This window comes from Apteryx mantelli, chromosome 22, assembly GCF_036417845.1.
Source record: "Apteryx mantelli isolate bAptMan1 chromosome 22, bAptMan1.hap1, whole genome shotgun sequence".
Lineage (NCBI taxonomy): Eukaryota > Metazoa > Chordata > Aves > Apterygiformes > Apterygidae > Apteryx > Apteryx mantelli.
In genome coordinates, this window is record NC_089999.1 from 10,568,873 (window position 1) to 10,585,287 (window position 16,415).

Below are 16,415 nucleotides of genomic sequence, written 5' to 3' on the forward strand. Positions count from 1 at the left end.
CTATCCTGCTGTAAAATGTCAACGCTTCTGATAATATACTAAATAAAAAGGGAACACCGATTCTGGGGGGGGGGGGAACCTGTGCATTAAAAAATAGCTACGATGAGCAGGATCTGAGAACTGACATGTCTTAAATCCATGCTGTGAGTTCACTCAAGTGGATCTGTTTGCACATTTCTATGGGATGTGGCATGTCGGTGTAGCAAGAAGGTAGTCAATACAAACATAGTCCCTCGAGGCTTTTCCAGATGGTTCCTGTTGTGCTAGATATACTCTAGGTGCTGGTAGACAAAAATGGAGACACTGCTAAAAATTGCCTTTCAGTAACTTAAGTTTATCTAAGCAGCTTTTTGCATCTGCAGTATTATTTAAATGTCATTAGTATACGCCTTGAAACCTCAGTTAGGAAATCCACAATAGAGTGACTTTGTCTCAGCAAGCAGCATGAGACCTGCAGACCTGGAGAATCATCAGAGGAAGAGAGCAGCTTTTGCCTGGCCGAGTCTCAAATCTTATTTCCTTCGTCTTAATGCCAGGAATGATGAGATCCCTCCTGTACCTGTTCTTCCTAATGAGTGAGTTTTATCTCTATATTTATTTTCATGAAACAGAGAAAAAAAAAGTTTCGGTCTAGAAATGAGGCAATTTTTGGAGAGTCTTATCAGTCCCTTAATGTGAGCCAATAAAATAATTCTTATGTAAGAAGTTCAGGATGTTGGGACTTGTATGGAATAAAAGCCCTTAACTGGGGGTTTTCTGCTGTTTCAGAGGAGTTCATGCATTTGAGCGGAGGGAGTTTTATGGTAGTCACCCTTAGTGGGAGAAAAGTGATTGTTGGGTGAAATTCCACTCAAGCACAAACCTAAAAAACTATATTTGGCCTTTTATACTTTTTTATTTGTTTGTCTGTTTACTTGTACTGAAATAGCTGAGAGCAGAATTTAGATGAACTTTTTTGTTTGTCATTTGAGATACACCTTGCATTAAGCAGGGTGTAACTCCGGAGATTCATTTCCTGCAAGTTTTTGGCTTGCTAATCTCCTGATCAAGTGCTTTGGAATATGTAGGATTTTTTGAAAGAAAATTCAGAAGACTTTTATTTGGGAATAAGAGTTTGGGTAAAGTAAGGTGTAGGTGTGAATTAGGAGGAGTGTTTTCGGAGTCTGTACCCATATTATTCTGTTTTGCAGCCCTGCGGGGACCATTCTATCATCAGTTTATCTGTAGTTGTTTGATCCAGGCAGGGTACATGCTTACCACTGCCTGCTCTCTCAGCTCACACAAAGGATAACTGCACTGTGGATGGTACTGGCCCCACTTCTTCCAATTACACAAATAAATGCTAGTGTGATTCTGTGGAACAGAATTTCTATTTGTCTAGCTTTCTCTTCAAAAAACTCTATATACCTATATCTAGCTGCTTAATCTGCATTGAAAGAATATTATTCCTTAATTAGATATTCATTTAAGTATTCATTTCATGTCTTGAGTATTTGATCAGCCTCACACACTTTCTGGCAAGCTTTGTGCTTCCAATGTGTTTAAAAAAAAACTGTTATGAATTTTATTCTTTTGATGAGATGTCTATCAAAGTCTCTCTAACTTGTAATTTTACTGTAATCTTACATTGAACGTATCAAGGTTTATGCTCTACTCTGTTTTCCTCATTTGGGCTTGACTTCTGTATTTTGTATGATGATGTGTTACTTTTACTAATATCTTTGCTCTTGTGTTCAGCATTATGCTAGGTAACTCCTAACTTTCTAAATATACAAATGCTTAATGAATATGTATGCAGTACCTTTTAATATTTTTTCAAATCTTGACCTTTCTTGATTTGACTTCTACAAATTAAACTAAAGCGTAATTAGTGGTGGAGGCTTCTATCCTTGTGTAGCTTTCAATAGACCTTTTCTATCACTGTTCTCTTTGGCACCCTTTGTTTGCATTTGTGGGTTTTATTGTTGAAAGCAGTAGCGTAGAAAAGCGCAGCTGTCTGACTTGGTGGGTTTCAGTTAATTTCTTAGAACTGAATCTGTAACACACACCTCTTTTTTTCCAGTTTAAGTACAGCACGCTTAATTTGATAACTAGTGTTCTAAACCCCCCGAGTCGTCTGTTGGAAATCCCTTTGAGCAGGGAGTCGGGAGCAAAACGTTCAAACAGCTTTGCCTTGCAGCTTGGCTTTGCAGCACGGCAGCATCAGAGCTGAGTGCAGCGTTGAGGAGCCTCTGGTTCCCAGACCAAACGCCATATGAGCACAGGAACGTGCACAAGAGCGAGGTTAGCTCCGTGGCCATCATTTTTCCTTTTTCTTCTTCTCAGTACTGGTTGCCTGCCTGAGAATTGTTCCTTACTTCAAAGACGACTGAATTTCCCAGGGAACTTGTTCCAGTATATGTAGAGTTCTGTTTATATTTTGTTTTAAAGAACTTTTGTTGGAAGCCTCTGTAAATATATGGAATTGTTAGGCTAGTACTATTACAATGGAGTTTTACTGGTAAAATGGGATTTACAAAGCAAGGAGGTAGTTCGGGATGGTCTGCCTGCCCTCTCAAAAGGATGCATGCCACGTCTCTGAAACACATTTGAGGAAGCAGAAGCAAAGACTGAAATTTCACCATGATATTTGCATGCTGTGTCTCATAGCACTGAATGTGGTATTTCACTTCTTCCATCTGTATATTAGTAGCTAGGCTGGGAAGTGGTTTCTGTGAAATTGATTGTATAAACGCAGATTCAGCTCTGAGTAATATCAGAATCAGGAAAGACTCTAGATAAATAGAGTTTGGTCAGGGCTTGAGTTCACAGCGTTTATTGTAGTAGCTTGCCTTTTATGCTGTTTTACTTTGTGACATCTTCAGTCTGTCACTTAGATTCAAATATATATTACATTCCTAGTCTGTACATTTACTGAAGCGTGTAAGAAATCAAGAGCCGAGATGGTATTTTTCCACTGAGCAGCTATAAAGGTTGGCTTGCCACAGAGTCTGACAGCACCAACACCAGACCCTTTTTTGTGGGCTGCCTTGCAAAAAGGAAGTGCACTTATGCAAAAAACAAACAAACAAAAAGTTAAATTTAAGATGCCGATTCAGTTACAGCTCTGTGAATAATGAGTAGAAGTCTTTCTCTTTTGGCTGTTTGATATCTACTGTGAGATGACTTGTTGGACTTTTTAGCAGAGCTGTGTCCCCAGCAGAATATCCATCATGTTTGGCACAAATCTGCGCTTTTTTTTTTTTTCTTTTTTCTTTTTAGCATTCCACAAAACCTACATTCTCCCCTCCTTACCGGGTTTATTTTATGACAGTACTGATCTTGTGGGGTACAATCGCTGTTGCTGGGGTTTCAGTCTCCTGGCCTGTTGAATATCAACTTTAAAAGTGAATCCACTGGTGAAAGATCCCTAAGTGACACATCACTTGCACAAACCCTGGAGTTTTGTCCTCTCCTGCCTGAATGCATGTTTGAGCTTCAACTAGTAGCTGTGGTTTGTCCTGTTGTGAAAGTCCATTTTGGATCTAATGACAGGACCTTGTGTTAATTTATCTTCTACTAGTTTGGGCAAAAAGTCTTTTTTTAATCTAAATCGATGAAATCTCCATAGCTTGGTAACTCTCCTTTCCACCAACTGTCTCTGTACTGTCTGGGTGGCAGGGTTCAGGCACAGCTGGCTCACCAGCCTGTGCTGTTAACTGTGACTCTGCAGGTCACAGTCTGCTTTCATTTATTTGTTTATTTGCAGCGATCAAGTCCTTGAGGAGCTTTAATGTTGACACTGGCAAGAAGTGGATCACACCACACACAGCCTCTCTGTTGTGGCCCGTAGTTCTTCAGCACTCGGATGGGAATATGACTGTGTAAGGAACAGAAAGAAGAAAAATATCCAGGTTTTCCAGATCTTTATGAATGAGTGTGCCCCGAGGTCATGCGGTTTCTCATTCTCTAGAACTGGCAGCACAGGTTGCTCTGCCTGGAGCCCGGCATCGCTCCCTAGCTCTTAGGGGCTGATGAGTGGCGTTAGAGCTTCATCACCATCATGTGAACACTGTGAGCCTTTGCGCTGCCTTTCCCCTCACCAACAGCTAAGTCATAGCGCTGTGCATACAGGCTGTCTGCTCCTTTAACCAGCTGGCAGACACAGCTGGTCTTCCGCAGAGCTTCCTTGGCCATAGTGTATGTGTCTGGGGCTGCAGCAGTCACACCACCCACCAGCTGCCAGGTATGTTGTGAGCTTGGTTTGGAGACCATAGAGCTGGAAACTGCTGTGTTTCGACTATTGGGTTTGTAGGGGAAGAGAACTAGCTAACTAGGCTGGTGAATAGAAGCCAACCACAGGCGGTTGCTATAGAGATAACCTATATTATGCAGAACAGAGTGGTCAGGCTGTGTAGCAGGTAGCATGTTTTAACCTTGGGACTAAATAAAGCAAAACCTTTCCTGCTCCCTCAGCAGAAAGTGGCTGACTCTAAGAACAGTCTCCATTTCATACAGCAGTGCTGCCATTTCCTAGCGTTGGGTCTGGAATTTCTCAGTGCACCTCCAGCCTCCATTTACCTCCAGTGTTTAATGGGCAAGTCACTTCCAGTCCTCCTCCTTGATCTGGCCTAGCTCCCTTGACTTCGTAGTTCAGATAAACTGCTACTTGCAGTGACGCAGAAGTAGGGGGTGAGAGTAAATCCCCTTCTTCAACCAGGTTCAGTCAGCTGCCAAACTCCCGATTGCAATGAAAAAAGGCTGTCGCAGAGGAGCTGCTGGCTGTAAGGTGGAAACCTCCCCTGCTAAAAGCCCAGTTAGAGCCTATTCAGGACAACGAGTGCAACAAAGGAGAAGAACCCCCTCCTTCCCCTCCTTAAGAGGCTGAAAGAGAAGGTGAACAAACTTGGATAGTGTGCATTCCAGTGACCTGTTTCTAAAAGACAAAATTCTCTAGTGGCATCTTCCGGTGATATCCAAGTGTTGAACTAGCTTGGAGCACTCTCACCGCAGAAATTTTTAGCTTGGGTACTGAAGCTTTAGATGAACAAATGGGAAGGGTGATGATTTGTCAGAGAAAGCAAGTGTCTCCCTCTTAGTGGCCCATTCAGTTCAAAAACATACTCTTATCCGGTTAATTAAGAGACATATTGTCAGGTAAGGGATGGCCACCCTGACCCACAGATCGTGCCTTTGCATGCTGCAGTTACAAGGACTTTGCTTGATTGTGCCACCTTTCAATGTTTTTTCTCATTCCACAGGATTTTGGCTACTTCCTCAGTAGACAAGGGGCTGGGCAGGCTGAGTAAGTGCACTGTTTTGCAGGAAGAGATCCAGTGCCAGGAAATACCTTTGAGAGGTACAGTCCAGTTCCCCCTTCCCAATCCTTGCTTTGCCGTGGTATGAGGGGATGTAGAGATTGGGTGTTTCAGGGAGAACTGGGCACACTACTACATCCTTTAAGTCAGCACTTCATGAAGAAGAAATGCAGGCCCGTTCTTGTCCCAGTGGTTGAGAGTGATGTGTCTGGAGGCTGGAAGACCTCTTCTGCCCCAGTTAGGTCTTCACCTAAACATTCTGAAATACAAGGCAAAGTTTTTGGTTTCCAGCATACTCAGCACTGCTAATGTTGCTGATGACTAGTTCTGAGTCCTCCTCCTAAGAGAGCAAGTATAGCTATCCTCAGTAGTTGTAGCCTTTGTATTTATTCTGTCTGCCTAAGGCTGACAAGTGCCATATCCATTTCAATTCCGTCTTCACCCCTTCCTTTCTTCCTTCAATCATTCAATCCATTTCAGGAAACATTAAAGGCTCCAAAAACATCCAGGATGGTGGCATAGCTATTGACAGGAATGCAGACTGGATCCTGGTAAGGGACTGAGAACATCCTTGACTGGGAATGATTGGATTTTTGCAAAATGCTGTGTATGTTTGCTGGGAGGTACAAATGAGCAGACATAATAGATGGACAAACGCTGATGGGTCTCGGCGGGATGCTGACAGGTTGTTAAGCCAGCTGGTGCGTTGCCAGCCAGGAGAGAGATCTCGGAAGGGCTCTTCTCATCAGCTGAGGAGGGACTGCAGTGTGGTTTGTACTTCACTGCAGCCAGCCCTACTCATGGGGAAAGAAAAGGGAGCATAGGCAGCGGAGGCTTTAGAGAGCCGCTTGGCTTCTGGCTAATGCCTTTGTATGGTTATTCCCCCAGCCCCGCGCCTTGTCACCAGCTCAAGGCTGAAGTCCTGAAGCAGGAGTCACATCAGGGCATGGTGACCACAGCCAGCTTTGTTACTCTCATTAGGAGGCTTTTAGTGCTGTGCAGGGGATGCTGAAGATTTGCCAGACAGCATCTTTGGTCATCCTCTGTCTGTGTCTTTGCTCATCGTTCATTAGCCTTCCCCACCATCCTCACAGGCTTGCCTCCAGAAGAAGCACCGCCGGGCCTTCACCACTACAGAGGACATGAATGGAGTCTGTACTCTGCTTACTCCTGACTTGCACAGCACAGCTTTCCTCAACCTCACCAAGATAGGTATAGGAGCAAAGCCAGTATTGTGCCTTTGCAGAGGGACAGAAATAACAACACGAGGCTCTGCTTTCCCAACAGCAGAGACCTTCTGAGCCCCTAATAAGCAAGTTCTGTGGCCACAGGAGAGATTTAGAGTTGAATTTTAACATGTATTGTTGTGACTTCAGTGGGGTTACGTGTTCAGCCTTGAAGACAAGCACCTAGCGCTAGTGATTTTCTGTTGTGGTGTCCTTTGCATCCAAAGGATCCAGCTCTTAAGCCTGGATTTAAAAAAGCACTGGTGTGCTTAGCTAATGGATGTAGTAGATATAGGGATTTTAAAAAGTGCCTAGGTGCTCAAGGCTGTTTCTTCCAACTTGGCTGGGCTATTGTGGCACTGAGGTGAAGGGAGCAGAGAGCTAGTCTGACTCTCTAACCTTGCTCTGCATGCAGTCACTGCAAAGAAGCTAAGTTTAAATTAGACATCTAGATGGTCTGGTTCCAACTTCAGTCGCCTAACTGCTATTAAAAGTCTGGCCCTCAGTCTTTCTGCAAATTTAGGAACATGGGTGAAAGCAGAGTCTGAGATTAAAGTGCGTCAGCTAGAAAAAGTATTTTTAAAAGGTAGATAGTCTTTTCTTTCTTGCTTTTTAAATTCGTTAGTTGAGACCAAATTAAAGAGCAGTCAAAGTAAAAACAGCAAAACCAAGATTACTGACATCAGCAACACAAACGGCATCAGCAGTGCTTGTGGTGAGCTCTTCGACTCTGCAGGGAGCAGCCACATGTGCAAAGGTAAGTGCTGGGCTCGAAGAAGCCTCGCATCCTTGTGTCTTAGCTTAGTTTTAAGCAATTTGCATTCCTCTGGTGGGGGAGAGCTGGGGAGAGAAAAGGATGAGTTTTTGAAGGTAATTTGTAATAATGGCAAGTTTCAGTCATTACTGCAGTCATCACTAACTGAAATTATCTAAACCTGTCACTGCAGTGTAAACCACATCATCACCTAGACCTGTTTTCAAAATGGCTGGATGGTGCTGTAGTAAAATTTTTGATCATTTGATAACATTTCAATATTCTTGAGTCTTTGCTGAATGTTAGGCTGTCTAGGTGTCCTTTCAAATGTCCTTCTATATTTAACTGCATTGACAGAATTGGGAGCAGAGATTGCTGTCATTCTGGATGGATCAGAGAGCACCAAGCAAGATGATTTCCAAAATGCCAAGAATGCTGTCCTTAATATGATGAAATCAATGTGGCAGAAATGCCCAAAGGTGTGTGAACCTCCTCAAAGTCTTGTAGTCTAATAGGTAGGATGCACCAGGGCTCTAATGAACAACAGAAACTCACAACTATTTAGTTTGCAGAACTAAACTAATACTAACTAATAGTTTGCATAACTATTGCTTTTTAAATATCCATAGTGATACTGGTAATCATTCTACATATTCTAGTGCATGAGTGAAATCTTGTGGAGCCAAGGAGGAATAGCTGAAGAGGGGAGTGGAACAGCTGGGAGTGGGTTTTCATGCCAGAAGCATGCTTAGATATTTTACCATGCAGACCTCCCAGGGCACCTTGAAACAATGCACACAAAAATAAAGGGTGAGGTATCTAAGCTGTTAATTTAAATGACTTAAAGCCTGGATCTGGGGACAAAGTGAGCCATGTCGTCATGAAAGGTCTAGCCAGATAGCTAAATACAGGAAGTTCAGACAGAAAATTCATTGTCTTGAGCCAAAGAAAACAAAGTCAGCTCCTGGAGCTGATCCAGAAAGGATCACCAGAATACAAATGTGTGATGGACACAGAGGGATAAAGTCAACTGATCTGCCTGCCATTTACAATATCTGCTTTCTGTCTTTGTGCAGCAGAGTTTGGCACTCCATGCTAAATTTGGCACTCCAAGGAACTTCTTCGGGTTCCTGCCTTAGATCTTGCCTAACCAGCTCTGGCTTTGCTGTCTGCTTTCTCCAGATTAGGTTTGCTGTGATACAGTATGGAGCAGAGATCCAAACCAGACTGAGCCTACAAGAAAGCTGCCACAGATCCGCTGCTCTCTTCAAGGTCCAAAACATGAAGCAGCAGGGCCCCCAAACTGACATTGCAGCCACACTGCAGCATGTGCTGTGAGTTCGCGTGTCCCAAGGACCTCTAGGAACACCTAGGCAGTTGCTTGGGTTTCGTGTGCATCAGTCCAGCCTCCACTACCTCTTCTCTCTATTTATTTCACACCCTCAAAGCTCTCACTCTTCCCTTTCCAATGCTTCCCTTAGTGATAGGCTCTGCCAGAGGCCTGTGAATGAGTCTGTCTGAGGGTCCATTGGGTCTGATTCTGGCCTCTGCTAGGAGAAATTGTCAAAAGGCAAAGCATGAATTCTTTCTGGCTGGCATGGGGGCCTCAGAATGAAAATTCATAGTTATCTGGGTCTTGCTTTGAGCATGTGTGTGTTTGTAGATTGAGGCCTTTCCCATCTTTCTCACTGGTCTGCTGCGTCTTCCTGGGAGTCATGCTCTCTTCTTGACTCCATTTTCTTCTCAGTAACATGACTCTAACAATACTGATCTCCTCTGTAAAATGTCCCGTATGCTGCTGGTGAAAGTGGTACGTAATAGCTACCACCTAGGGAGAGCCAGTGTCTCTGGAAAGTATAAATCTATCTGCGAGTGGATGTGCATGTTTGCCTTGCATGTCTATACTGCATAAAATCTCTCACGGGCTGAGAGCTCAATGAACATCAGCACCCTGCCAGCAACACTGACATTTCTAGCTCTGCAGGCATGGCTTGCCCCATAAAACATCTTCAGGCTTGCATTTCCCCAGGGACAAAGTCTTCAGTGAAAGCCATGGTTCCAGCCAGACTGATGACAAGATAATCATCGTCCTGGCATCTGGGCAGATGTTTCTGGATAATCACCAATTGAGAAATGTGATGAACTCCCTGGAAACAGCTAAGATCAAACTCTATGCTCCTGCGGTGAGTGGGAAGCAACATCAAAGCCAAACTGTTTTGCATCTAAGCTCTTATATAGGGGAGTAATGTTTCCCTCCACCCCATGTCTATCTTTATGCTTTAGCAGTAGGTAGAAGACAAAGCAGTCTTGCCTCAGATGTGCAGGATGTCCAATCTGAGATGCCCAGGCTCCATTGACTAACACAGGCCTCTATCTTCTTGATGCCAGAGAGCTTATTTTGGAGGGGTTTAAAGAATACATCCTAGAAACAAAGAGCATCCTGTGTCCTGTAGTTCTAGAGTTTTTATTACCTTTTTCTTTGCAAATAAGTGTTTTCTGTGGAATCTAGGATCAGGGCTACTTTACCAAGCTTTCAGAAAACTGCCTCCCTTTTCAAGCTTGAGATTTTTAATGGCAATTTGGGAATTTGTTGTTTCTTTTTTTTCTGTGCATGAAATGTGTTTAATCTCCCTAGCTGATGGCTTTTTTCCCCAGATTGGAGAGTTTATTAGCAACCAGTGGGCCCCAGAAGAGTTGCAAAAAGTTAGAAGTGACTGGTTTGTGCTGTCCACATATGAAGATTTTCACAGTTTCCTTTTAGAGCTGGAGAGGAATACTTTGAGTACTTCAGGTAGGAGAAAGCCCACTCCTGACACACATCTATCTTCTCTGTAGCTCACAGAGTGAATTTATGATGATGAGCAAACAGTAGGTAGTTTCATTGCTCAAGGAATGTAAATACATCTCCAAGTCTCAGCCTGTTCTTGTAGTTACCCGCCCAGCAACAGCAAAACAAATAAAAATGATCTCCATTACATTAGTAGCAGTTGTCTTAGCCAGCGAGCCCAGAGGACAAGAGATTGTATTCTCTATCAGTGACCTGCAGCCATAATGTTGGCCTGGAAAGATGGGTGGGCTGCAATAGGGCCTTTACAATGCATACATTCACCTTCCTGTTCAGAGCCTCTGTTACAGAAGTACCTACATTTCTGGGTGTGCTCAGAGCAGCTTATTTCTGTTATAGCTGAAGTCCTGACTCCACAGACTTTAAAACTCACAAAGATTTCCATAGCATCTGTAGTCTTGAGCCTGAAAGCAATATGATCCATTATAGGCTGCAGGCACGAGAAAGAGTTCAGCTGCCAGGCAGTAAGGCCCAGGAAAGGTGCTCTGCAGAAACACTGTGCAGGCAAGAATGCAAGGTTTTACTTCACCTTTTGCTTTCTCTCCCACTTCCCTGTCAGTTACCCTCAAACTCATTTCTTGTTTCAGCTGAAAATGTTCCAACTGAAGCACCAGAGCATGGAAACATGAATGATGATGATGGCAAGCTCCCTTCCTGGATAGAGGAAGACAAGGAGGAGGAGGAGGAGGAAAATGACTTGCGTACGTGAAGTATCTTTTAACAGAATCATGCTATAGACTGCCCTGGACTAGCAAAATCCAGGGGGTTGCTGTGCTGTGAGTTTCCAGAGCTGAGCTGTGGCTCACACTGAAATGACAGCTTGGCAGTCTGGTGCAGTTCAGTTGCTTGTTGGAGTGAGATTACTTGTGCATAGATGGATAATGCTTGATTCTGACCAAGAACGCTGAACTCCTGGGAGCCTTCTCCTCATTCATTTACTTTCCATATCCTGGCAGGCTCTGGAACAGAGATTGTTTTTATTTTGGATGGATCGGGGAGCATTGAGCCAGAAGATTTTGAAAAAGCAAAGGCTTTCATCCACAAGATGATGAAAACACTGTATCAGAAGTGCTTTGAGGTACTCCCTACTTGTTTTCTTTAGTTGGCTAGAAGTACAGAGGATACTATGCTTCATTTAAGCTGCCTCTTCACCAGAATTTGGGACTGTGCAGGTTTATTTCCATTAGGATGGGAAATCGGTTCCACAACTCACGTATTCATGACATAATTTTGCTTACAGCCTAGCAATAAGTTCTCAGTCTTGATCCCAAGAACACTAGAAATAAAAAGCTTGTGGTTTGAATGTTCAGCAATCCATAGCTCTGCTATGTTGTCGTACTTGAAGCCCAGAGAGCACCATCTCTGCTTCTCTTAAGGTGACAGTCATGACTGTTGTCTCTGTTCCTATATTGTAACTTCTATATCTGAAATCACAGAAGCACTGATAAGACTGCCTGTTCTGCCAGACACCTTAACAGTTTCATTATCTGCAGTCACTTATTTTGCATGAAGGTACTCTACTGCTTTCTTTGATGAGGTTTAGGACATTCACCAACTTTAGCAAAGTCTGTAACTCTCAAATGCCTCAAGCATCAGCATATTTCAGGTTTCTGTTGGGTTTTCTGGGCTGGTTGCTACAAAGAGCCCTGATTCTCTGAATCAACAGTTGTCACTAGCAGGTGCTTATCTGCTGCTTCCTTACAGTGTGATTTTGCAGTGGTGCAGTACGGGTTTGAAATCAGAACTGAGTTTGACCTGCGAGAAAACTGGAATCCAAATGCCACCCTCCAGAAAGTTCTTGATATTGTGCAGGTGTGCAATGTGACCAAAACAGCATCTGCCATGCAGCATGCTCTGTAAGTAACAAAAGAGGGCCCAAGAAATGAAGGGGATGAATTTCTGGGGCATTTCTTGAGAAGGGGGGATGGACTTCAGGACATTCAGGTCCTGAAAGCAGTCCCATTTATCTGGTAATGGTTGAATGGCAGGCAGCAACTCCTGCACCATGTTTTAAGAGGGTTGTAAAGGCCAGCTGTCAGTGCAGTGCCTAATTCTTGATAGGAGATGGGGGACGGGGGACTCGGGAAATGATGAAAGGGTCAGCACCCAGAGAAGTACAAGAGAAACCTGAAGAACAGAACAAGAACTTTAGGCTAAAATCTCTTAAGCCTCAGCAGTAAGGAAGGCCCGAGAACTGAGAATGGTGTCTAGAGCTTTTTTAGTAGAATCAACTGTGTGCACAAATCCAGCCCATTAGCAATTACGGAAGTCTCTCCATGTGAGAGCTGTGGTGTGTGGTGAGTTCCTCCTCAGGTACCTGGCCACATCTCAGCAAATCTTTACAGCATTTCATTCAGGACAAGTTCTCTCTCCTTTTGGAGCCTCCCAAGAGTGACAGAGAACAGGTTTACCATGAAATGTGCCGCCTCTGAGTCCTCAGGAGTAAAGTGGAGTGATCTGCTATCCCTCTTCTTTATTGATGTCTGAATGTTCTAGACTGGGCCAGAGCCCTTTGCTGGAACAGACATTAACTTGGTACTTCTCCCAGAAACTGTGAAGAGAACAGATTTGCCTGACCATTTTAAGTTTTGTGAAGATGAAAGAAAGTCTCTTGGTTCCTTGCTATGACTGTTGGCCACAAATGCATAATTCAGGAAGAATCTCCCTCTGTCCCAAGGAGGGAAGCTTCAATTTTTATCCCAAGTTCTTTGTTTCAATGTTTTACCAGGGATTCTATCTTCGTTGAAAGTCACGGGTCCCAGAAGAATGCAGCCAAGGTCATGATTGTGCTTACAGACGGGGAAATACTCCTGGATGAAATGAACTTGACAACAGTGATAAATTCACCCAAAATGGCAGGAATTGAGCGCTATGCCATTGGGGTAAATTGGGAACACACTTGGAGTGTAGCTTGCTTACATTCCTGGGTACCACTGGGGGAGAGAAAAGGAGAAGCTGCACCATGCATGGATCCAATAAATGTAGGGAAGGAGCATGTAGAAAATAAATAGCTGAAAAATAACACTGTAGTATGAGCTGATATTAGAACAAGCAAATATGACTAAAACTTGTTTGTGTCCAAAATTAATTGTTGGGTAGGACAAAGGTATATGCAGCAGATATAGCATCAGCCTTTTACATGAGGATGTTTTGTAAAGATTTGGTCCCAGGAGACACTGAGAGTGCCCAGTTCACTGGCTTCCAAAGCAATTGCTATTTCTGGGATTACATAGGATGGCTGAAGCCTTGTTTTTACCATAAACTGTTGAATGACTCCAGCCCCAAGTAGGTGGGAGTATGCAGATTCTAAAGATTGTTTCTTTTGAATGATTTGTGTCTCTTCTGCAGGTGGGAGATGCCTTCAAGAAACCAAAGGCCCTAAATGAATTGCGGTTGATTGCATCTGGTCCGGATGATACTAATGTATTTCAGGTGACCGACTATTCAGCGTTAGATGGGCTGCTTTCAACATTGCAGCAGAGTATTATTGGTATAGAAGGTAAACAACAATCTTTCTGCCTTAATAGTCCCTTCTAGGAGATAAGGAGAAAGTGTCTCACCCTGTTTCCATTGCATCCTCAGGTACTCAAGGTGATGCTCTAGAATATGAGCTTGCACAAGCTGGTTTCAGTGTGCAGATCTTGGATAAGGCAAGTGTTCTGCATTTAACCCTTCTAAATGGCTGTATGTTGTGATGCTGTTTTGATATTTGTAAGAATTCAGGTCTCCTCCAAAAAATGACACTAATAGAGAAGTGTGAGAACCATGTAGTTAAATCTCCTTTGCAAGTCACCTCTTGCTTTGAATGTGTCAGATAAGCAGAAATACCACTTTTATATAGTCAGTGGTGGGTTTTATTTTGGGGTGGGATTTATCACACATGACTTTTAGCTGTCTAGATGTTATGCTTCCTGTTCAATAGTCATCTGAGTGCTTCCAAAGGGCAATTCATCCTATCTTAAGATAAGTGGAATCAGCATCTCTGAAGATGCTGACCACTCTTCAATTACTGTAGAGAAAATCCAGATAACTAGCTTAGATGAAATATTTAACTTTAAGCCTATAAGAATGAAACTATTCCTTTTGTGTCTAATTCATATTGCCTGTTAATGCAGTAGAAGTACATAATATGAATTTATGAATATTAAAAATATTAATAATGCCAAATACATTTAGATACAAAAGAAGTACACACTGATAAAGCATGTTGATTCACCTAAGAGTGCAAAGCAAGAGATTAGACCATGGGCATTAGAACAGACCTCTGTTCTAAACACTGGATCCTTTTTCTTCCATTGGACAAAAGAGCTAACTCCAGTTGACAACTTTGTTTTTTCTGTCATTCACATCTCCGAGGCACAAGTCAGGAGGTCCAATAAGTTGCAGATGAAATAATTCTGCTCTTTCAGAATTCTCTGGCTTAAAACCTTGGTCTATCCAGGGCAAGAATGATCTTTGTTCTTGTCAGGAGGGGAAGAGCAATAGAGGCTGAGGAGGCTAATGAGTGTTCAGCAGTCTTGGTTGCAAGGCCAACAATGGTCCAGTTTTTCAGAAAAATGTCACCTAGGGAGCTGGAAGATGTGTGTCTGCTCATCTGACAATGGGCAGTCACCTTGCCTTTCCTCAGCGTCTGGCAGGGGCTGGTGCCTGGTCCAAGCTCTGGAGCCCAGGGAGGAGTGCAGGAGTTGTAAGCCAGAAAACATTGCTGTCTACTAAACTGCTTTCTGATATGCTAGAAGTCACTAGGCCTGGGGATTGCCCTGTATTCATTTCTTTTGATCTGCAATATGTTACTTCTGCAGCAAGTGTTAATGTTTGGTGCTGTGGGGGCTTTTGACTGGTCTGGTGGAATTCTGCTCTATGAACTGGCAACCAAGACAGCTGTTTTCCTGAATGAGTCTAAAGAGGAAGCCAAAAAAGCAAAATACAGTTACCTAGGTAAGCAGCTTACCTTTCTCTGAGATCAAATGACAATCTGACTGCAGTTTTGCTGTTTGTCTGTGTTTAGTGCACAGTGTGCCAGCACTGTCAGTATTAATCTGACGAAGACTGTCTCCTGCAGGATCTTGCTGTATTTCTGATATTTTCTCAGCAGGGAGAGAGATTCTGATATAAAGACTCCTTGACTCCTTGTTGTTGGGAAGATAGGTCTTTTTTTCACTTATGAGTTATGATGCCTTGTGGTATTCTGTTAACACATGCCATTTGGTTGTACTGTGTAAGAACACTTGCAATGAAGGGCATTTTTGAGAGTTGATAAGGATAAATATTTTGCTTGTAGTGAGTGTCTGGAGAACAAATAGCTTGTGAATCAATACTGCTCTTGGCTTGGTGACAAATAAAGCTTTGCCTATTCACCCTACCGCTTCATAGTCTCCTGACTATCTCCTGACTGTAGCCTTGGCCTTAAAGTCTTTCTGGGTATTGTCAGGTGCTGTGGACTGTCTATATCTTCAGGATAGTCCTTCTCCCATTACCTCCCTGTTACAGAAACCCCAGAATGGTTCTATTTTTGCATTTTATTTGGAGTATAATGTTTCCTTCACTTCTATGTAGGCTGCTATACCCCCCAGCTTGCAGAGATGATAATTAACAAGAAACAAGGTGTATATGTTGGATAATCACTCAGAAACTGTGATAAATGTCAAGAAAAGTCAGCAGGAGTTCAAGTAGATTTTTCAGAGCAGAGGCTGCAGAGGCCCAAATTTATTCAATTACCAGACAAGGTGTTAAGAGGAAAACCTCAGCCTCACTGGCTTTTCTCTCAGAGAAGTTACCTCCTGTTTCCTAATCAGTATTTTCGTGAGAGGCTCTAGAATCAAACCCATGGGCCAGAACAGCTTGACATGGTGTGAACTCTTGTATCTCATTGAGGATGCAGGTCCATGTCTCTGTAAAGGCTTTGTGGGCTCTTTTCTTCAGACATAGAGTATGGTACTGACAACGCATAATATTTTTGCTCCTTGTATGAATGTACCAGGATACAGCATGGCAGTGGTAAGCACAGGATATGGAGCCTTGTATGTGGCTGGAGCTCCTCGGCACAGCATGACAGGGAAGGTGTTGGTGTTTCAGGACGGTCGCTTAAAACAAACTCTGCAAGGAGAACAGGTACTGTGCTTCACTCAGATGGGGGCTTTCAGGCCAATGGGTTGACAAAACATCCCTGCTCAGTGGAGCCAAGTGGGTTCCATGCACCCAGTCTGCTCAAACAGCAGCCACGTTTTTGCCTTCAGACTTTACCTTTTGAAACGAATAAAGCTACTATAATTCTTGCTGAGTAAGGAGTGTGT

At 43.2% G+C, this 16,415-nt stretch overlaps 1 protein-coding gene across 1 annotated transcript in view; it reads left to right on the forward strand.

The window, feature by feature from the left end:
• The first annotated feature begins 234 nt into the window (after positions 1-234).
• The window catches only part of ITGAE (integrin subunit alpha E), a 33,360-nt gene continuing 17,179 nt past the window's right edge, over positions 235-16,415 (forward strand). Inside the window, 17 exon segments of the mRNA XM_067309942.1 lie at positions 235-575; positions 5,241-5,338; positions 5,778-5,848; positions 6,392-6,509; positions 7,149-7,280; positions 7,635-7,756; positions 8,460-8,611; positions 9,307-9,460; positions 9,933-10,068; positions 10,710-10,823; positions 11,079-11,200; positions 11,827-11,978; positions 12,851-13,004; positions 13,471-13,621; positions 13,705-13,772; positions 14,925-15,060; positions 16,103-16,233. Coding sequence (XP_067166043.1) covers positions 373-575; positions 5,241-5,338; positions 5,778-5,848; positions 6,392-6,509; positions 7,149-7,280; positions 7,635-7,756; positions 8,460-8,611; positions 9,307-9,460; positions 9,933-10,068; positions 10,710-10,823; positions 11,079-11,200; positions 11,827-11,978; positions 12,851-13,004; positions 13,471-13,621; positions 13,705-13,772; positions 14,925-15,060; positions 16,103-16,233 — 2,214 coding nt within the window. The 5' untranslated portion in view covers positions 235-372.